We start from the raw sequence: 22,430 nt of genomic DNA, 5'->3' as shown, positions 1-22,430 counted from the left end.
TCCTCTTCCCTACGTGTGCCAGCTCCAGGGAGCTGCTATTAGTTAGCATTGATCCACAAAGTGCTTTGATGACACTGTCTATGAGCTTAGCCTCACACCCAGGGCCCTCGGGGCTAGGAGCAAGGGGTGGAAATGGAGCTGGGGACCCAGGCCACTGGGCAGAGTGACAGAACAGTGGAGCCCCAAGACCAAGGCCCAAACAAGCCCAGGGCCAGCACTCAGTAAATGTTAGCTGAATACATGTTCACTGAAAAGCTACCTTAATCTGGTAACTTAATCTGGGTATATTTTCTTATTAAGAATTACTATCGTTGTTATAAGTGATGCCCAGCACTTTTCTAAACACTGTATCAACTCATTTAATCCTCACAAGAACCCTGTAAGGTAGATACTCTTCCTCTTCACACTCTACATAGGAAGAAACTTAGACACAGAAAGGGTAGTAAGTAACTTGCCCAAAGTCACAGAGCAGAAAAGAAATGGAAGCAGCTCAAACCATCTGCTTGATAAATTAAGAAGTAAAAATATAATAACAATGCCTCTGAAGTTTTTTAAATGTTTGTGTATTTATTTATTTATTTATGAGAGAGAGAGAGAGAGAGAGAGAGAGAGAGAGAGAGAGAGCAGGGGAGGGGCAGAGAAAGAAGGACAGAGGATCTGAGCCTGATGCGGGGCTCGAACTCATGAATCGTGAGATCGTGACCCGAGCCAAAGTCAGCCACTCAGCCAACTGAGTCACCAAGGCGCCCCAATGCTTCTGAATTTTAAAAGAATTCGATCATTTTGAAAGATACAATTTATCCTGTGTTCCAAACCAAATACATTCGTTATCAGACTTATCATGGTATGGTCAGGAGGTAAGAAGTTCTCTCAAAGAGTAGTATGACAAAGGTAAAACATGTGCTTCTCGGTTATCTCAAAATCATAGTTCTTTTGAAACTTTGAGTAGTTTTATTAAAACTTAGAAAACAAGAAAAACTGACAATGGCAATGGTTTTAAGATTTATCATTTACGTGTTAGGTGCTAGGGACTTCGCATGTTTATCCTGCTTAATCTTGAGGTCAACTCAAGGAAGAAAAGGCATTTTTCTCCCCTGAGGGTGCCTATCTCCTACACCTCCTTGGTGGGCCTGGTCCATCAGATGTCTGCCCTGCCCAGGTTGGGAGCTGTTCCAGGGCGGGGCTGTGTTTGGCCCAGAGAAGGGGCCTCGCAACGGAGTTCAGGGCTTGGGGTCAGGCGACTGTTGCTTCATCAGCCTGCACTTCAGCTGTCTGGAGTGTTAAATGAGGCCCTGGCACCAAGAGCTCTGTACAAGGGGTGTAAACACTAACCACCACCACCACCACCACAATAATCAGACTCACTGGGTGGTCTTGGGCAGGTTTCAGCCCATCTTGGCCTCAGCTGGCTCACCAGCTCTCAATGGGGGTCACGTTACCTTGATGGGCCCGGGCAGCTGAGAGGAGATAATGGGTATGAGGAGCTCCTTGGAGGTCAGAGACAAAGGCATGTTAGCAGAACAAGGCTGAAATATCAAGCATTTTTAAGAAATGAATTTCCATTATTTCCAAGAACACAGAGGCCTACGGATAAGGTGGGCACGGCAAGGCCAGCCAAGAGCAGCTGTCCTCCGCGAGGCAGCAAGCAGGAAGGAGCACTGGGTGTGTCTCTGAACTTCTCCCCAAACCACACCCTGGGGCTTGGTAATCCACACCCTCACACCCACCCCAAATTCTCCTCCCACTCCTCATGCTGATTCCCCTCCGTTGTCTGGGGAATTTTGAGAAGGAGGAACAGTGCTGGCCCGTTCTTTAGCCACCGATCTGTCTGCACTGACAACTTCCCAACCAGCTCCACCCGCCCAACCTAGATGTTTGTACATCTGATGGAAAGGGTCATGGGGGCCTGCTCAATTCTAAGGACTGGACTGACACATGGAGACCTTGCCCAGGCCAGATCCTAGGAGGCCAGCTCCCTTAGTGCCTCTGCCAGCCTGCCTCTGTTCTACCACAACTCCAGGGACCTTGACAAGCAGAGGGGTCTGTAGTGAATGTATTGCCCACATATGGTAGGGGAGACAGACATTATATCATACTTAAGGGGTCTATCCACCAAGAAGGCCTAACAATTGTAAACATTCATGCGCCAAGTGTGGGAGCACCCAAATATATAAACCAATTAATCACAAACATAAAGAAACCCAATGATAGTAACACCATAATAGTAGGAGACTTCAACACCCCACTCACAGCAATGGACAGATCATCTAATCAAAAAACCAACAAGGACACAATGGCTTTGAATGACACGCTGGACCAGATGAACTTAACAGATATATTCAGAACGTTTCATCCTAAAGCAGCAGAATATACATTCTTCTCCAGTGCACATGGAACGTTTTCCAGAGTAGACCATATACTGGGACACAAATCAGCCCTAAGTAAGTACAAAAGATCGAGATCATACCGTGCATATTTTCAGACCACAACGCTACGAAACTTGAAATCAACCACAGGAAAAAATTTGGAAAGGTAACAAATACTTGGAGACTGAAAAATATCCTACCAAAGAATGAATGGGCTAACCAAGCAGTTAAAGAGGAAATTAAAAAGTATATGGAAGTCAATGAAAATGATAATACCACAACCCAAAACCTCTGAGACACAGCAAAGGCGGTCATAAGACGAAAGTATATAGCAATCCAGGTCTTCCTAAAGAAGGAAGAAAGATCTCGGATACACAACCTAACCTTACGCCTTAAGGAGCTGGAAAAAGAAAAGCAAATAAAACCCAAAACCAGAAGAAGATAGGAAATAATAGGGATGAGAGCAGAAATTAATGCTATCGAAACCGAAAAAACAGTAGAACAGATCAATGAAACCAGAATCTGGTTCTTTGAAAGAATTAACAAAACTGATAACCCCGTAGCCAGTTCGATCAAAAAGAAAAAGGAAAGGACCCAAATAAATAAAATCGAGAATGAAAGAGGAGAGATCACAACCAACACAGCAGAAATATAAACAATAATAAGAGAATGTTATGAGCAATCATATGCCAATAAAATGGGCAATCTGGAAGAAATGGACACATTCCTAGAAACATATACATGACCAAAACTGAAACAGGTAAAGGAGACAGATGCACAAACCAAAAACTATCTGCAAAAGGCACTATGAGGGAGCGTTATAAAGAAGGTGACCGTAACTCCAGAGAGGGAGTGGCTTGGAAGTTACAGAGAACAGGCGACATCTGAGGTGGGACCGGAAGGATGATTCAGAGTTTGCCAGGTCATCAAGGTGCAGAAGAGAGGACATTAAAGTGACGTGCAAATGCATGGAATGACGCATCCCTAAATAGCAGAGTGTACATTTCAAAATCATTTCAAAATCACCATCCCAATTGATACTCTCAAATACCACAATGGGGTTACCTGCCCTGCCACACACACACACACACACACACACACACACACACACACAAGCAAGTAAGAAAAGTAAGGGCCAGTGAAGACAAATGATGAGCCCAAGGGGAAACAGTGACTGATTTCTCAGGAGAGGGTAGGAGTGAGGGAGGGACACTGGCTGAGATGGCTCTCTTGTCTTGAAGGGGGCGGTATTCTCATAGGTCAGTGATCCCTCATTTCCTGCCCCTGCTGGTCTGTGATGCCCTCCTCCCATCCCCAACATACATGCATCCTCCTCCGGGCCCCAGGGCCTTTCAGAAGGGCGGCCAGCAGAGGGACAGAGCAGCCTTCCAAGGAGGCCAAGAAAGGTTTGAACTTTCATGAGGCTCAGCTTGGAGGCCGTGCCCTACCCTCACCCACTCCCCCAGAGCACTGATAACCCCGACCTCTCCCACTGCAAATCTCCTCTCCTGGCCTGTCCTCTCCCCTTCTTTCGCAGCTGCAGCTGCCGCCAGCCTCTCCCTCTCCTCCCTCCACCCCTTGCCATCCCCAGGGAGCAGTGAGCTCAGCCTTTCCCATCAGCCATCCCTGGGAATGATGGGAAATGCGAGGCAGGCCAGGAACCAGCAGAGGCCTGCCCCAGAGAGGGAGGAGGAGAACACGGGCCTTTCTGAGGGCCACTGGGGGCGTCTTGGGGGCAGGGCTCCATTCTGCTGCTTGCGATGAAGCCCAGGCTGCGTTAAGAGCACAGTCTGCCTGTCCTTACCACTGGCTGTAAATAAGGTGGGATCCAACTGCTGGAGCTGGGATGGGCCTCTTTTTCTGGATGGGGAGACAGAAGTCCAGAGAGAGGAGGGAAAGGAAGTATGTCTGGGAGCTGACTGCCACATCCCAGGCACTGTTGGAGCCTTTCACGTCCTTTGTCTCATTGGATCCTTACCACTACCCTGCAAGGTATGTGTGGCACGCTGAAGAATGCCCCCCCCCCCAAGATGCTCACATCCCCCAATCCCTGGAACCGTGAATATACTACCCTACTTGGGAAAAGGGACTTGGCAGATGAGATTTAGTTAAGGTTCTGGGGATAGGGAGCTTCCCCTGCATTACCTGGGTAGACCCAGGGCCATCACAAAGGTCCTTATAAGAGGGAGGCAGGAGGGTCAGAGACAGAAAAGGCAAGGACGTGCTGATAGAGGCATCAGGAGAGAAATGAGAAGATGCTATGCTGCTGGCTTTAAGATGGAGAGTGGAACCAGGAGCTAAAGAACATAGGCAGCTTCTAGAAGCTAGAAAAGGCAACGGGATGGATTCTCTCCTAGAGTCCTCAGAAGGAACGCAGCCCTCCAACTTACTTTAGGACTTTGGGCCTCCAGAACCGTCAGAGAATAAATCTGGGCTGTTTCAGGCCGCTAAATTTGTGGTGATTTGTTACAGGAGCAATAGGAGACTAATAAAGGAAGTATTCCCATTCCTGTTTTGCAGATGAGGAAACAGCCTCAGGGAAAGCACGTGACTTCCTCAGGTCCTACGCTCTCCCCTCCACACCACACTGGGCTTACTGGGAATCTCCACGGGCTGTCAAGGCTGGGAGCCCCTCAGCCAGAGCTTCAAGGCGGGAGGAGGGGGGAGTATGAGGAGGAGGTAGGGGTCTGCCACTGCAGGGCCAAGGTTGAGGACAGGAGTAGGGATGGGATCTGGGGAAGGTTAAAGCTCTGCCTGCAAGGACTTGTATTGTGGATCGTGGCTAGGGCCTTCTGGAGCCAGCGACTGCGTCCTACCCTGCCCCAACTTGACACAGGGAGGCACGGGACACGGACAAGGGGCGCTGGCCATGTAGCTGGGCTCAGCGGGCCAAGAATTTGCAGGATTTATCAAAATTAGGTGAAATTTCCCCATTATCTCTCTTTGCTCCTGATAAAATCCCTGAGAGGAAGGCTCCTCATCCTTCTTCCCACATGACCGGTGAGCAGGACGAGGCCCTGGGGGGTCAGTAGCTGGCCCAAGTTTTCACAGCCGGGAAGAAGTGGAATCTGGGTGTTCGTGATGATCAACATAAGGAAAGCGTGACTAATAGCTATTGAGCTGTGTGCACCTGCTGTCCCTGGCATTTTCTCAGTCACTCTTGAGGCAGACCTGGTCAAGTCTCTCCTCTGCCTCAAACCCCTTCACTGCTCCCCACAAGCGCTTCACAATCTGGGCCCACCCACCCCTCTGATCTCCCCTCCCACTACACTCCCCTGCCCCCCATACCCTCTAGCCCCACTGACCTTGGTTGTTTCCCTGGAAACATCAAACTCTTTGCAACTATGGACTCTCCCATGGGGCTCCCACCTCGCCAGCTCCAGGCCACACGGCACTCACGGCACTCACGGTGGAGAAACCATAGGTCTTGGCCACACCCGTTCCTTCTTGTGGCTAAGGGGGAGGGAAAAGGGCCAGAGGTCAGCCCTAGGTGGCAGGAGGCCTGGCAGGCTGGAACTGAGAGGGCCTGAGTGAATCGATCATTTCCTACACAGTAAAGGAAGAGCAGCCTGGACGTGTGACAGGGTGTGGTGGGGTAACTTCTCAGGGGGACGGGTCCTCCCAGAAATGCAGATCCTAGGGTACTGGGGCTGAGGAGGCCTCTGAGAACACTGGATTCCAGTCCTCAGTGCATGTGTGGTGGCACCGAGGCCCAGAGAAGGACGTGACTCGCCCCTGGCCCCAAGCATGTCACCAGGAAGGTCAGTTTGGGGCAGTGTTTTGGGCTCTGCCACTCACTAGCTGGGTGACCTTGGGCAAAGAGAAAACCGTTCTGATCCTCACTGATAAAGTGGAAATAATAACAGTGCTTTTCTTGGTGAATGCCTGGAGAGGACCGGGTGCAGGGAAGCCTTTGGTAAGTGAGAGCTGCTGTCACCACTGAGAGAGCACGGCCTGACTCAGGGCACTGGATGGGGGAGCTCATCCCTCTGTGTGATATAGCGGGTTTAATTTCACCCCCACGCTGGGCCCTGAGGCCGGGGTGGGAGGGACACCCAGAAAGATGGACACTCGGCTGTCTGCAAAGCCACTGCCTCTGGGCCCCCACAGCTGGTGAGTCCTTAATCTCAGCAGTCATCTCTAGTAAAGAAATTACCAGTCTGATTTTCCTTCCAGTTAAAGAAAGGACTCCTCTAAGGGATCACGCCTGGGCTAGAGGGGTTCCTGATCAAAACCTGAGCTCTCCACTTCCACACTGACAGAGGCAAGAGGAGCCACTGGGCGCCGAGCACTCTTCCTGCAGGCGACGCTGTGCTGGGCTTCTGTGCAATGACTTCTACCTCTGCGCAGCCACCTGAGGGGACCGGGAGACCCATCCTGCTGAAGGGGAAACTGAGGTCTGTGGAGAGTAAGTGACTTGCCTGCCACACCAGCTGGCAAGGCCACATTCTTACAGCTCCAGAAGGTCTCTGGGCAAGGGCTGTTCCTATTCTAAAGCCTTGGTTCTAGAGGAGGAGCCCAGAGCTGCCATGAGGCCCTGAGGCAGCCTCCTAATTGCCTGCAGCCCCAGCAGCCCATCTCCTCCCTCCAGGCCCTCTCACCTCCCCTCGGCTCCCCAAAGATCCGTTATTAATAACTATGAAAAAAACACATGGTAACGCCGTTGCCTCCGTCTGGACAAGGCTGTCCACCCCCACACCAAGTTCACATCCACTTTATCTCAGATATTTGCTCATTGGGCACTTCCTCAGAAAGTCTTTGGTGACCCCTGACGAGGTCAGGCCCCCTCGTAGGCACTCTCAGGGTATCCCTCACAGTGGGCACTCCGGCTGTCCCCCTGCCCCAGACCATTAGCCCCATGAAGCCAAGGATAGTGTCTGTTTGCTGCCATGGTTTCCCCAGAGGTATGCCCAGTACTGGCACGCAGCCTCGGGAAGCCACTCTCCACTTGCCTGGGCCAGGCACTGTGCCAACTGCTGATCCCAAGCTGCACATTTAATCCCCACGATTACTCTAAGAGGTGGGGGTTATCATCCTCCTGGACAGATAAGCACATGAGACCAGGACAGACAGTGACTTCCCCGAGGATACCCAGTTAACCTGGCACATGGCTGGGACCAGCACCTAGCACCGGCTATATGATCTGTGGGCCCAGTGCAGGATGCGGGGCCCCTAAGAGCATTTAACCAATCGAGAGGTCCTCCTGAGCTTGGGGCCCTAGGTGACCGCACAGGTCGCCCACCCCTGAAGCCAGCCCCCTTGGGCACCCATGTGTTCTGACTCCCAGCCCAAACCCAGGCTCCTCTGAGAGGCCCTCGGGCATCAGTGCCCTATGGCGGTGGTTCTCACACTGAGCATAGGTCAGAATCACATGGGAGGAGGGGCGCCTGAGTGACTCAGTCAGTTAAGCCTCCGAGTTTTGATTTCAGCTCAGGTCATGATCTCAGGAACTGTGGATTGAGCCACGCATCAGGCTCTGCACTGATAATGCAGAGCCTGCTTGGGATTCTCTCTCTCTCCCTCTCTCTCTGCCCCTCCCAGCTTGCTTGCATGCTCTCTCTCTCTCAAAATAAATAAATAAATAAACATTTAAAAAGAAAAAAAAAAAAAAGAATCGCATGGGAGGCTTGTTACAACCCAGCTTGCTGGGCCCCACCTTCAGTCTTCCCATTCAGTAGGGGTGAGGTGGACCTGGGAATATGCATTTCCAACGGCTGCATTTCTAAGGTGAGGTTGATACAATGGCCCTAAGACACTGAGAACCACTTCCCAGAGGAACGTATATTTAGCAGGGGCATTCTGAATCCTGGGTTTTGTGGAAGGAGAGATTTATGGGTAGACTATCAGGGCTGAGGATGCCTCACATCCGTTCCACCGTACCCAGGCCTCAAGTGGAAAGGACCAGCCCTACTAAGAAGGAGTGGCGGGGGGGGGGGGGGGGCGGTGCGGTGGAGAGGAAGGGGAGAGGCAGGGAGAAGCGGGGAGGAAAAACAAAAACTTTGCACAAATTATCTTAATTTTTTGTAACAATCTTGAGAGGCAGCTTCTGTTATCTTTATTGTAGAAGAAACCCTTGCATACACAAGTCAATGATTTGCCCAGAGTCACAGTCAGGAAATTACGGAGACCACAACTGAACCTGGTTCATACTTATGTGTTGCCACAAGCCTGTTTCAACCAGCTGGCCCTGACAGGTTCTAATCTCATGACCTGCTCGGCCCGGGGAAGCAGAGCCAATAGCCTTGGGTTCACACAGTCCCAAGCCCTGGGAAAGCCTGGCAAGCCTCCAGGGCCTTGCCCCCCACCACCTGCCTGCCCCCACAAACCCCAGCCTGCAGCACAAAGACCTGGGACCCAGCTGAGGGGGCTAAGTGCTGGCACCATTCCAGCAGGCCAGGACACCCATCCTGAGAGAGGTTCCTCCCAATCCAGGCCCTTCTCTCCAGCTTCCCTTCTTTCCACTTACTCACACACGCTCTAAGCCCCAGATCGCACGCCATCTGGTCCTTCTGCCTGGAATGCCCTTCCCACCCTGCTATCTGTCCAACTCTTACCCATCCCTAAACACCCCACATCACCTCTAGTAGGAAGTGCCCCCTCAGCACCTTGACCATCCTCACCCCTCTATCACGCCACTGTCACCTTCCCTGGCTGTACCTCCAAAGATCATTCTACAAATACTTATTATCTGCCCTGCTCCAGACACAGTGCAAGGTGCTGAGGATACAAAGCTCAAGCCGAGCTCTGTCAGGCTTGGGTGTGGGTCTGCTTCCCCCTGTGAACCTCTGCCAGGAGGGGCAGACAGAGAAGGAGTAGGTGAGGGTCGTCAAGGAGTGATGGGACCACAGCTGGGGATATGAAAAGATGGTTGGGGGCCTGGAAGGTACTACAAATTCTATGTTCCAGGCACTGTGAGGCTGTAGGAAGCAGCTCCCCAATGTCCCACGCCTGGAGTACAGATCCTTGACAAAGAGCACAAAACTACTACCAAATGAACACAAGGCAGGTTATGTGATGGGCAGGTTATGGGCTCCCCAGGAAACCAAGGCCCAGAGACAGAAAGGGATGAGCCCAGAGTACCACTCAGAGCAGGAGGCAGCCCTAGAATGGGCCTGCAACCTGCTGTCCCAGGAGATGTGGGTGTTAAACAGCAGGGGAAGGAGAAGGCAATGTGCCTTACCCTGAAAAACGTGCCCCGTGGACCCTTCCTCCGGAGACATAAGGCAGTAAGGGAAAAGCCACAGCCCACGGAAGCCCTAGGCGGGAGAGGATGGCCACTGAGGAGCAGAGAGGCTGGAGTGTGGCCAGGCTGGCGGAGGAAACATCTTGAGAGGCAAGAGGGAGGAAGGGAGGAGGAATCAGAAAGGAGGAAAGAGCCAGACACGCAAACACCTCCGCCTCCTCTTTCCAACCAAAACAGAATCCCCAGCAGACAGACCTGTGAGGAAGGAGACAGGGAAAGAAGCTGGGGCCTCAGAGGGGCGGGTGGCTGGGAAGGCACCCAGGACAGGAGCCTCTGGAAGCTTCAGGGACTAGGTAGCCCTGCTAAGGATTGGGTGGGGTGTGGTTAGTGGGGAGGCCCCATCAATCAGCAGGGCCCGCCCAGCTCTGTACCCACAGGTACAGAGCTGGGGCTCGGGGAGGAAGGTGATGTGGACTCCACCTGGTCGCTCCTACTGCTCCTCCAAGACCCACTCAGGTACCAGCTTTTCTCAAAGCACCTGAAGCAACCACTGGGCTGGGCTGGGCTGGGCTGGGCTGGGCTGGGCTCCAGCACAGGATTAGCACAGACTCAGAAAATACTGTGCAGCAAAACTGATCTGATGATGGTGGAGTCAAGGCCTAGCCCTTAGAAAGCCTACAGTCTGGTAGGAAAGCCAAGGCATTCAAAGGTTGGAGCGTGGGCACCGAGGTGACTCTGAACTCCTAGACAACCAGGACTGGCAGGCACTTCGGAACCATCCACAAAGCTTTAACGGGGGCCTTGTCTTCTAGAAGGACACGCTGCTGGGGTAAGGAGTCAGGAGGAGCTGGGGGGATTGAAGAAGAAGGAGGCATCATCTTTGTCCCCCACCCCCACTCCACACACACACACACACACACACACACACACACACACACAGAGTGCTGAAGGCTGAGGGGCTTCCAGAGACCAGGATTCTGGTCCTGGCTCTGGGACTTAGACAAACCCCTTGACTTCTCTGGGTCTCTCCATTCTCTCACTCCATAATGGAAACTCTCCTATCCCCTTGCCTCTCAGGAGACACATCAGGTCAAGGACAGGCTTCCACACAAGTAAGAACAAAGGCCTCGGGCATGACTTCAGCACATATTAGAGGCCCACCCCATCCCTGCCCTGGCTGCCACCTGCTTTCCTCAGGCCTCCATTTGGGTGCAGCGAGCCTGGGAGGCAGAGGTTGTGGTCACGAGAGTAGGCAGCCAGGCCTGGTGTCCAAATGGGAGAGTGGCCCCAAAGCAAATCCACTTCCTGTCCAGGAGCCTTCTCTCTCCTTCCTCTCTCCCTAGCGGAGGAAAACAACCCTTCCCACACAAGCACGTCCTCACCACTGTTTGAGAAGCTTTATTGAAACTTCTGTCTGGGCTTTCCCTCACCTGGCTGGCTTTAAGCTGCTAGAATTGAGGGGTCCTTCTTTCATCTATTTTTTTATAGGGAACCAGTCTGGCTTGGTTGAACCTTCCACTCGCTAGAGGACAACAGTCCAGCAGTCAAATGACTTCCCCTTCCTCAGCCTGTGTCTTCTTTTAAAAAGAGGGGATGACGATAGGGCCTACCCCATAATGTTATTCTGAGGATTAACTAAATGTAGTGCCTAGCACTTAGTAATACTTATTAATTCTTACTATCATTAATAATATTCCATGGGGCACCTAGGTGGCTTAGTGGGTTAAGCGTCCAACTTCAGCTCGGGTCACGATCTCACAGTTGGTGGGTTCGAACCCCGTGTCAGGCTCTGTGCTGACAGCTCAGAACCTGGAACCTGCTTCGGATTCTGTGTCTCCCTCTCTCTGCCCCTCCCCCGCTCATCCTCTCCTCTCTCTCTCTCAAAATAATAAACATTAATTTTTTTTAAGTAAAAAAATAATATTCCACAAATATTTATTGAGTGCCTTTTCTGTGTCAGACGCTGTTGGCCGCCAGGGACAAATGGGCAGATATGTGTAATGGACCCTGTCTATACAAAGTTTCCCCTCTAGCAAGGAAGACAGCAGGGTTCCACACTACACAGCACCAGGGGGCTCCATGGCACGGACCCCAGTGCCAACAGCATCCCCTGCAAGACAGATATCAAAGAAATCAATAGTACACAGTGACTCTAACAATAGGTGCTCTCAAATACAGTGCTCCGAGAACACAGGACAAGTGACTGACTAGCCTGAGAAGTGGAGAAGGCTTCCCCAAGAAGTGACATGTGAGCTAGGAGCTGAAGAAGAAGCGGTAATAACTCTGACAGGGGCAAGGTGTGGGCATGTTATACTGAGGCAAAATAAATAAAAGCTGCCGTGGGGAGGCTCTGAGGAAGGAGCAGGATTCATTGAAGGTCCTGAGGGGTATGGGCAGGCGAGGCCAGCAAGGGCAGGGCAGCAGGGCCCGGTCACCAGGTGGACTCGGTCAGCAGTTGGGATTTTATTGTCACCACGATAAGACATTGGCAGGGTTTCAGCAAGGAATGGACACAATGTAGTTATACTTTAATATGCTCACTTTGGCCACAGGTTGGTGAATGGAAGGACAGAGAGGCGAGAGTAGGCACAGGGAGACCAGTTAGGTGGCAGGATCAATAATAAGCCTGCTCTTGAGTTCAAATCCCAGATCTGCCATTTATGAGCTGGAAGGGAGATCACAAGAACACCTGCCTCCTTCAGTTGCTGCGGGGATTAAATGAGCAACTTTGCGCATGTGAAGAACTTGGAACTTGGAACGACCCCTGGCCCAGAGAGTGCGGTGTGTGTTCAGTTGGGATCATTCATCCAGGGGAGAAATGAAGGTGGCCCACATTAGAGAGGTAGCAGTGAGAGAGAGGGAGACATGGCCAGACTCCAGGGATAATATCAATAAGGTCTCCTTGCAAGCACCCAGCTGCTCCAGCCCCTGTGCCAGCCGCAACAGCATGAGACACCCTGAGCCAGAAATGCCCAGCTGAGCCCTTCCCACATCCTGACCGACAGCAATGGGGAGAGATAAAAAACAAATGTTGTCATTTCCAGGTACTAAGTTATTGGGCGACTGTTTATGCAGCAAAAGACAAGTGCAACGACTCATTGAAATTTACATGGGAGGAACCTCCCCTCCCCCAAGAAGCTGCACCTTAGCCACAAGAAAGGTGCTCAGAGTACAGCAGGCAGCTGCCGAGCCTCGGACATTTGCAACTTCCAGGATTCTGCCTTTGGAGAGCCATCGGAGAGCTTCAAAGCTAATCATCTCAGCATTATTTACAATAGCAAAAAAAAAAAAAAAAAAAAAAAAACAACAAAAAAAACTAGAAGTCACATCAATGCTAAATAAGGAGAAGATTCAATAAACTGTGGAGCATTTGCAATGAGGAACTCTATGTGTCATTAATAAATACGGATTTATTAATGGTGGGTTAATGGCATGGGAAATGCTGGAGGCAAAAAAAAAAAAAAAAAAAAACCCAGCAATCCAAATGTCACATACAGTTTAAGCACAACTGGGTTTGAATACACAGGCACATGCACACGTACACATACACATACAAGCAAAGAGGGAAGACACCAAAAAAAATTTTTTTGATGACCTTCCAAAGTGATGAGATTATGGGTGATTGCTATCTTCTCCTTGTCCAAGTGGGAAGGTTTTGTGTTTTTAAAAATAATCACTGAAAGATAAGTATTAGTTCTTTTTAAATGCTGCATCAGAACTCTGGTCACTCTGTCTCTAGGAGGACACCACACTAGAAGGTTAGCCTGGTGAAGGGAAGGGCTCCTGCCCGCTTTGTTGCTTTGTTCACGGCTGGTGGCCCAGTGCTAGAATGGTGCCCGGTATGTAGCAGGTGCTTGGCAAGTCTTTGCTGAACGAGCAAATGAATGCATGGCCCTTATCAGACTGCACTGTATCCTTCTGAGTGCCCAAGGGCCTCCCTCGCCAGCCCTCAGGCAGGGACCTGGTCTGGTCCTACTCTCTGTCCCTGGGGTTCAGCACAGGGCCTGACACTGAGCAAAGGCCCATGGATGAATGAAAGGCTGAATAAATGAGTATTCTACCAAAAGAACCTTCCCTGATCACGGTGTGCCAAGCCCTCGAGGGCCAGAGTCTATGTGAAGGAGTGTGGTGCGCATGCTTGGGAGAGAGAAGGGGGGATATGAATACACCGGGGCCCTCTGAGAACCCAGAGAACTCTGCCTGGCCTGACTCTGGCTCTACCTTCTTCCCGAGGCCCTCCAGTTCAGCCGCGACTGCCTGTTTTGTCCATCCTCCCACCCCCAGGGAGGAGTTCCAGAAGGCCTGACTCAAGCTACTTACGATGTAGTTTTGTTTTTACAAAAAGAGAGAAGGCAAGCACCTTCCTGGAATGCCATTCCTGCTCGGCTGCCCTGCGACAACCTCTGGGACAAGAATCTGGCAGGGAAGCCAGCAGGTGAAGGCAGAGCTCTGGGGGTGGGAGGGCAGGTGGTCAGAGGTGGCTGGGGGATGCAGGTGTTGGAGAGGGCAGTGCTGGGTGGGAGGCACCAGAGCTGAGCGAGACTTTGCTGGGGGTGAATGGAAGTGACCATGACCAGGTGACTCCGTGTGTATTGACTGTCACAGTGAAGGGATGGGGCACGTGCCTGTGCCCGAGCAACAGACTGAGGATGGCCCTGGGAGGGGTGCCAATGTGGAGGGCTTGCCAGAGCGGGGTGCGGTGGGGGGGGGCAGTGGCTGGAATCGGATTGTTTCAGTCCATGAGACTCGGAGCCTGAATGACTGCTGGCGGAGCCGGGGAGGCTGACAGGGGCTGGTCAGGCCCAAAAGGAAGCAGAAGCTTGAAGGCTGGGGCTCAGGAGGGACCCCGACTCCCACTGTAACGCTCTACTTTGGTTGTCCAGAGTGCCAGCCCAAAAAAGACCGTCCGCTTTTTATAAATAAAATCGCGACAGATGTGACACCTCAGACCCATCCCAAACACAGGCTCAGAGGTCTGGAGGTTAGAAAACACTGAGAACCCCAGAGCGCAGCCCCCTGACTTCTTCCATGACAAGCAGGCAAACAATAGCCTTACTAAGGTTCCCGAGAGCCCAGGGCACCAGCCCCCAAGACCTGGGTGTTTTCAAAAGCCATGAAGGAGGCCTGCCAGGTCCTATAGGAAAACAGTGCCCACTCAGGCAGCTCTGAAAAGCAGGAGGCGAGGTGATTTCATTAACAGCTGGAGCTACAAGCAGCGTGGGAGGAGGCTTGATTCCTGCACCAAGACGAGACGGCGCTCCAGAGAACAGGCCCTGGGTCCGGCTCACGGCCCCAGCCTCGGAGAACAGCCTAGGCCTGGTGCTCAGTAACGAGCACATAGGTAAAAATGTGAATGGGCCATAATAACAGGAGCTAGCATTCACGCAGTACTTACTTTGTGCCAAGTGCTATTCTAAGCACTTTACAAATATTAACTCATTTAATGCTCCGGAAAATTTTACAATTTCCACAATAAAAGATGGAGATCCCCATAATACGAACTTCATTATTCCCATCTCACAGATGAGAAAATGAAACAAAGAGGGGTTAAACAACCTGCCCAAGGCCACATAGCTTTGAATCCTGTCAGTCTTATTCTAGAACCCTTGGTCCTAACCGGTCCGCCATACTGCTTCCCACTGGACACCTGCACCTGTCACAGCGTTCAATCCCACACCACCCTTTTTGCAGTAGTCTCGCCCCCACACCCCTGTCTCACCTCCAGCATCCCCTCCTAACCGATGCTGCCTTGTCTTCTTAGCAACTAAAAAAATATAATTCCTTGAGGTGAAATTCACATAACATAAAATGTACCATGCCAAAGTGAACAATTAGTGGCATTTAGTGCATTCACAGCATGCAAAACTTCCTCCTCTATTTCCAAAACATTTCCATCGCTCCACAGTAAAATGCTTCACCCATAAGTAGTTTCTTCTCCCCATCCTTCTCTCCCCCCTCCCCTGGCAACTACCGAGGTCGGCTTTCTGTGTCTACGGATGGATCTGTTCTGGACATTTCATATAAATGGATTCATACACACGTGACCTTTGCGACTGGCTTCTTTCGCTTAGAACGATGTTTTCAGGGCTTGTCCATGTTGTAGCGTGTATCAGTATATGATTCCTTTTTATGACTCAATACTCTTCTATGGTTTGGATAGACCACAGGTGGTTTAGCCCTTCATCCACTGATGCATATTTGGACCATCTGTTTCCACTTTCTGCTGCCTTTTGAACCCACCATGACTCTGCGGGTGAGGACTATTGTTCCATCTCGCTTCTAGAAGCAACACTGATGTTCATACATGGTAAAGCGGTGCTTTGCATTGGAAGCCCCGGCCTGCCGAACTAGGTGTTCTTCCCTAGAGTATCCTTGTCTCCCACCAGCCACTCACTCGCCCTGCAAGTCACACTTTTCCTGGGCATCAGTGCCAGGCACATGCCAGGCTCCGGGCCAGGTGCTGACCACCCAGAGTGGATGGTTCAGGCTAGGCCCCAGGGTCCACCAGGGCCTGAAGCTGTAGGGATGGGTTCCTGCCCAGCCCAGAGGTCCCAGGATCCAGGCACACCAGGTCCAAAATGAGTATGGGGGCAGGAGGACCCTGCTCCTTCTTCCCTGGGTCTTAGCTTTCTACCCTGGAGAGAAGGAAGATGGCCCCTAGCAGAATGTTCTAGAGTGCTTCACAGCGAGACTGTCGAGCAGAGCAGGACTTGCTGAGCTGGAAGGGCCTCCAGAAAACACAGGACTCACAGCATGGAGTGGGGAGGAGCTGTGGATCAGGACAGCCATGAGGGTCTGCCCTGCCAATCTGTCATTTCACCTCTCAGACATAAATGCACTAGAAAAAGTCCTTTGCCAGGAATGCCCACTATGGGTCCCTGCTGTAACTTTGGGCCAAACCTCGTCTGAGCCTTCTCTGCACAGAGGTAGGAGCTTGGAAATCTAGAATTCCAGATTCTAGGTTGGGAGGAGTGAGTTGACTTCAGACAGCCCTTCCTTTTGACAACTTCCCCTCAGGCCACCTCTCTGTGTAAGACGATGTGGCTATGAACAGTAGACACCCAGAGAGGCCATCTCCTGCCTGGCCCTCCAAGAAACCGCCTCTGCCACACATTTGCCTGTTAATGGGACCATCCTGAGGGAGTCTCTGGCATTCGATGTGGAGACAATCTGGACTCAGCCCAGTGACTCATAGTCACCACTGCCTCCTTAGGCCCCCTTCACACAGGACAGGGGCCTGGCAACTATGTAGTGAATGAACGAGTGCATGAATGAGTGAACGCACGAACAAACAATCCCTTGGTGATTTCCCAACTTCTGGCCTCTCTTTTCCAGTCTGTTTTTCTACACAGCTGCCACGTGAACCTTCAGCTCCTGCCTCCCCTGTGAGCTGTGTGGCTTTAAGCAGACTGCTTCATTTCGCTGAGCCTCGATTTCTCCATCTGCAAACAGGGAGTCGGCTTGTGGGTAATGAGGAGGATGAAAAGAGAAAGCATTCGCCCAGCACCTCAACGGCTAAGGAACAGTCCAGGAAAAGCAGTTGAAGGAAAGCTGTTTCTCTCTGGCACCCCACCCCATCCCACACCTCTGGGCCCTGATCCCCTGATCTCTCTGTGTTCTAAAGGCTGGAGGAAAGAGCCAAGCCCCTGAGCTGGCCCCTGGCTGGATGTAAATGTTTATGCCAAGCCCAGCCTCCCAGGGACAAGTTATTTGCTCTGCCTGTAATTAATTGCAGTAGGCCCGGCTGGGTAATAAACTCTGCCGGGGAAACATAAACAGTTTGCGCAGAGCTCCAAATCCTTTGTGAGGCCAGCAGAGAGGGTCTGCAGGAATGGAATATTCTCCCAGCCAGAAGAGGAAGACCCCTGGAGATCATCTGAAAAACAGCAGCTGCCATTATTGGGTGCTTACTTTGTCCTAGGCACGGTTGAGCCCCTGATTATTTGGTACCACTGTTTTCTCCATTTTATTTATTTATTTTTTAGGTTTATTTATTTATTGCAAGAAAGAGAGGGAGAAGGGGAGGGGCAGAGAGAGGAGAGAAAGGATCCCAAGCGCAGAGCCTAACGTGGGGCTCGAACTCAGAACGGTGACATCATGACCTGAGCCGACACCAAGAGTCAGACGCTCAACCGATTGTGCCACCCAGGCGCCCCTCCCCATTTTAAAGGGGAGGAAACTGAAGCTGAAAGAGGCAGGGTGACTTGCCCCAGCTAGAAAGTGGCTGGGCTGGAAGGGACACCAAGCCTGCTTTCAGAATAGTGGGGGGGGAAGGCAGCCATTCATTCAACAAAAATGTATGTGAATCCCCCGTGCCAGGTACTGGGACCAGAAGGAAAGAAAAGAAAGTCACTGTAACAGAGGGTGATAGCAAATTACAAGTGGCCATTCAAGCTCTGAGGGGAAGAGACCACCCAGTATGCCTCCAGCAGGAACACGCAGTAGGTGTGCAATAAGTGAGTTTCTGGCTAGAACTTCGCGCTCTTCTCCTTGAGCCAATGGAGCTTGTCGCCAAGCAGTTCAAGGAGTCTTGAAGACACTGTGTCAGGGCTGGGGGTGTAATGATGGGTGAATAAAACATGACCTTCTCTCCCAGGGAGCCCAATCCAACTGAGGGTGTGCACACATGGGTAAAGGAACAGAATGCAAGACAGGTTGATGAGGGTCATGGGGCAAGAGAGAGGGATAATCAGTATTTACTGAGCACGATACTATGTGCCAGGCACTGTGCTAAGCCCTACATTATCTCATTTAGGCCTTACAACAATCCGGGCAGGGGGAGAGAATATTATCACACCCATTTTAAAGATGAGAAAACCGAGGTACGGCAAGATTACACAACCGTCGCAAGGACACAGACATGAGCAGTAGTGGTAGTGTTTGAAACCTGGCCTTACACCAAAGCCTATGTTCTTTTCTCCCCACCCCCACTGCTCCTCCCTCTCTGAAAGGGGCACCGAAGTTGGGAGGGAGGAGGCAATCACCGGTAAGCTCCCTTCACCTCTCCCCACCTCGGCGCGAGGGTGGAGGACGTGGGAAACAGCGCACCCTGCTGGCCGGGTTTCCTTCCTAAGCCAGAAAGGTCAGTTTGCCTGCCAGGGCAGCAGAGCTTTCCAACAAAACCAGTCAGGCTGGTTACCTCCCACCCAACCCCCCTCCCCCACACCCCCCAGGAGCAGACTTCCATTCTGACCTCTCCCACAAAAAGGCCACTCAGTTTACAACTGTTCCTTCCCAGGGAACTGTATTTCACAGCTTATAAACACTTTCCAACGTCTTAGCTCATCTGACCGCCACCACCCCGCCCCAGCAGCTCGTGTCCCCAGCACCCAGCAAGAGGCACAGCAGGGTGCAGGTGAATGTGACAGGCAGTGGACTGGCTCCACCCCAATGCCCCCGACCCCACCCCCAGCGCCCCAACCCTCCCCACCGCACCCCTGCCCATCTCCATCCAGCTTCCACCACCATTTACTGAGCTCCCGCGTGACAAGCCTGGGGTTGTACCAGGCTATTTCATCTGGGGTACATTGTTTAAACCTTTCCACAGTCTTTTCAGGTAGGTATTGTGTCCATGTTGCAGATGAGGAAGACTGAGGGCAGAAGGACCTTTCCAGGCTCTTCTTTACATAGCAAGTAGGATCCGCAGCTGGGCCTGTCCCAGAACCAGCTCCCCCCTGGGAGACTTTCAGGTCCTGCCTCAGCAGTGAGGACTCTAACTGATGACCAGGCCCACACGTGTGGGGTGAGACTGCTCTGAGCACACGTAGGGACGCGGCACCCACATCCTGGCACAAAGGACCACCTGGCCTGAGCAGGGGCAGATCCAGTCTTGGATGAGCTCATGTAATTTGGAAGCCCTCTTAAAAAAGGAGAAGGAGAAGGAGAAGGAGAAGGGTACAAAAATGTCTTCCTTTGGCGCCTTTCACAAAGCGTCCAAGCACGTGGACAGCGCTAGGCCTTGGAACGGGCCCTGGAGCACAAAGGGCCCGAAGCTGAAGCTGCACCAGCCTCATGGTGAACCCGCCTCTGGGCTGGAGGAAGGGCCCAGAGGCGATCCGAACACCACCCGCCTTCACAAAGGCCCTGCCTCCAGCCCAGCAGACAGACGAGGCTCCGGAGGACATTCCTTCTTCTTGTCACGCGTCCTGCTGCTACTAAACCCTCCCTGCAATTGGGCCACGTCTGTCTGTCTGTCTCCCTCTTGCCATGGTTTCAGAAGAAGCGGAGATCATCTGAGCACAGGGCCAACCCACAGAGTACGTACGCTCACACGGATAGCACCGCTGGCTTTCTTTGTGATCCTGGAGCACATCCCCAGGAGGATCTTCTAGGCCTGGGTGGGCAGGGTCATCCCCCACCTGTGCCTGGAAGCCCAGGCCAGCAGGAACAGCCTTGGCAAGAGCCCCATTCCCAAATGTTCAAAGGATACAACACTGATTATCAAGTGTTCCCGCATCCCACATCCCATTTGGCCCCCACATCAGCCCTGGGAGGTATGCAGAGCCAGTTTTATTGTTCCCATTTACAAAAAGGGACAACCAATGGCACTCACTGGACCTACTCTGTGCTAGACGTGCCAAGGGGCCTTCCACAAGTCACACCTCACAGACACCCTGGCAGGAAGGGCTGATCCCCAGGGAACAGGTGGGGCACTGAGGCCTAGCTCGGTCTCTGGGCCAGGACCTGAGAATGGGGCTGCAGTCCTGCTCTCCCATCCCCCAGCCCAGACCTCTGCGCAGTCTCTTCGCAGTCTAGAGTGGCTAGCTCAGAAGGCAGACAGGCTGGAACACAGTGGGCTGAGTGAGGAACATGAGGCCTCCCGCTTCCAAAGCAGAGGAGCAGCTGGTGGCTTCTCACAGGCCTTTCTAGCAAAAGTGGATCGGCGATTGCCTTCCCCTCTCTGGCTGTGTCAGAGGAAGAGTGCATAGGCCCTGGAAGCCTGAGACCTGCTTGAAAGCAATAGCCTCACAGACTCAGGACCTGTGTCTTCCTTCATGCTGCCACGCAGCAGAGGGCGCCATGCCCACCTCCCACCTTGCACCTGCCAGGCCTTCTAGTCCCTTCACAGGACCACCTCTCACCTGACAAGCCAGCTGCCCAGTGCTTGCTCTTGCCTGCCCTAGTCCTACCTCGGTCCTTCCTTCATGATTCATTCACTCCTCTATCCATTCTACAAACCCTCATGGAGAACGTAGTGTAGGGCGACCCACTGTCCCCATTCACCCAGGACCAAGGAGTTTCCCAAGATGTGGGACTGAGACAGTCCCAGGAAAACTGGGATAACAGATCACGCTGATGTACTGTTACTGTGTGCCTGGCCCTGTGCTGGCCACTGAGGACACACTGGACGTGGTCACTGCCCCGGGAAGCTTCCAGTTGGAGAGTGGCTCTCACTCAATGAAGAACTATCAAAGGCACCTGCTTAGCACCTCACGCACATTATCAACTGCAATCTTAGGAGGAAGGTATTATCATCTCCATGGTATACATAAGACAACTGAGGCTCAGAAAAGTGACCTGACTTGCCCAGAGTTACAGAGCTATCAGTGACATGCCAAGACTTGAACTCTGATCCATTGAGACAGATAAAAGAAAGGGCAGGTTTGTTCCAGCATGAACATTAAGAAGACAGAAAAATATAAAGATATGTTTTATTTAATCAATTTTGTAGCCCCCAGTATTTGGCATGTCCTAGAGGCTCAGAAAATATGTGTGGAAGGAAGGGAGGGAGAGAGGGAGGGAGGGAGGGAGTAGGCAGGGAGGGGAGGAAGGGGGGAGAGAGGGGAGGAATGGGGGGGAGAGACCGGAGGGAGGAGATAAAGGAGACAGGAAAGGAAAGGAGGGAGGAAGGGGAGGGACTAGGGGAGGGAGGGAGAGGGGGAGGGAGGGCAGGGCAGGAAGGGAGGGAAGCACGCGCCTGATTTAATCACCTTCAGGCTAGGAGATCCCAACCCCCAATTCAAAATACATATATTTCCCTTTTCATAGCCAGTGTCAGCTGTTTTCTTTCAGCAGCAGGGCCAGGAAGGAAGTGAGAAGAGGGAAAGAGTGCTTCTCTTTTGGGCCAGCAGCTCAGGGCTCACTTCCTCCAGGGAATTTTTTTTTACATTTTTTAAAAAATATTTGTATTTATTTTTGAGAGAGACAAGAACACGAGCAGGGGAGGGGCAGAGAGAGAAGAAGACACAGAATCCGAAGCAGGCTCCAGCCTCTGAGCTGTCAGCACAGAGCCCAATGCGGGGCTCAAACTCATGAACCACAAGATCATACCTGAGCCAAAGTCGGACGCTGAACTGACTGAGCCACCCAGGCACCTCCCTCCAGGGAATCTTAAGTGACTCACACCCCCACCTAATTCTGGCCTTAACTTATTTGAGTACAACAGCCACGTGTATCACAAGTGTGTGTATGTGTGTGCACATGTGCGTACACACATGGGCGTGCGTGTGTATGCAAATATGCATGTGGTGCTTGTATTCTTGCTTCAATTCACTTCTACAAACCTAGGCCTCACCTGGCTGGGCCAGCCCTATCAGGAGCTGGGGGTCCCAGCGGTACCAAACACTTGTCTGCGCTCTAACATGGGAAACTGACATGTCAGCAGCTAACCATGATGATGCAATGAGCCATCATGGAATCGTACAAGATGCAAGGGAGCGCGGAAGAGGGCACTGATTGCCTGGGCAGGGAGCACCAAGTCAAGGGAAGGAGTCGTGCCTAAGCATGCAGTAGGTGCTCCGTACAACAGATCAACTGAACTGCACTGAGGTTAGGTTCAACCTGAAAATATAAGGGTGATATCGTCAGAGGAAGAAGGTATTCCAGACAGAGACCAGCTTGAACAAAGGCACAGTGTGGATAAAGTGTGAAGACTGTGGAGG

At 51.9% G+C, this 22,430-nt stretch overlaps 1 protein-coding gene and 1 long non-coding RNA gene across 8 annotated transcripts in view; one reads left to right on the top strand and one right to left on the bottom strand.

Moving 5' to 3' along the window:
* ARRB1 (arrestin beta 1) overlaps nucleotides 1–22,430 on the bottom strand; it is a 76,044-nt gene that overhangs the window by 39,967 nt on the left and 13,647 nt on the right. The window contains exon 2 of one of the 6 annotated variants that reach the window (XM_023239428.2): nucleotides 5,672–5,819. The exons of 4 other annotated variants lie outside the window; for them this stretch is intronic. In XM_023239428.2, coding sequence (XP_023095196.1) covers nucleotides 5,672–5,724 — 53 coding nt within the window. In that variant the 5' untranslated portion in view covers nucleotides 5,725–5,819. Of the gene's footprint in view, nucleotides 1–5,671; nucleotides 5,820–22,430 lie in introns of those variants that run through there. One more of the 6 variants, XM_045038720.1, reaches the window with a different exon arrangement.
* On the top strand, nucleotides 3,706–12,925 carry LOC102901145. Of its 2 annotated transcripts, none has more exons than XR_002145627.3 (3): nucleotides 3,706–4,358; nucleotides 6,629–6,774; nucleotides 12,594–12,925. It is a non-coding gene; the product is annotated as an uncharacterized LOC102901145 (long non-coding RNA). The 2 variants fall into 2 exon arrangements; XR_441297.5 differs by having other exon boundaries at nucleotides 3,712–4,358; nucleotides 6,629–6,763.

The sequence above is a fragment of the Felis catus genome, chromosome D1 (genome assembly GCF_018350175.1).
Source record: "Felis catus isolate Fca126 chromosome D1, F.catus_Fca126_mat1.0, whole genome shotgun sequence".
NCBI lineage: Eukaryota > Metazoa > Chordata > Mammalia > Carnivora > Felidae > Felis > Felis catus.
Note: the sequence above shows the minus strand (reverse complement) of the source record. Positions and strands in the feature narration are given on the sequence as shown.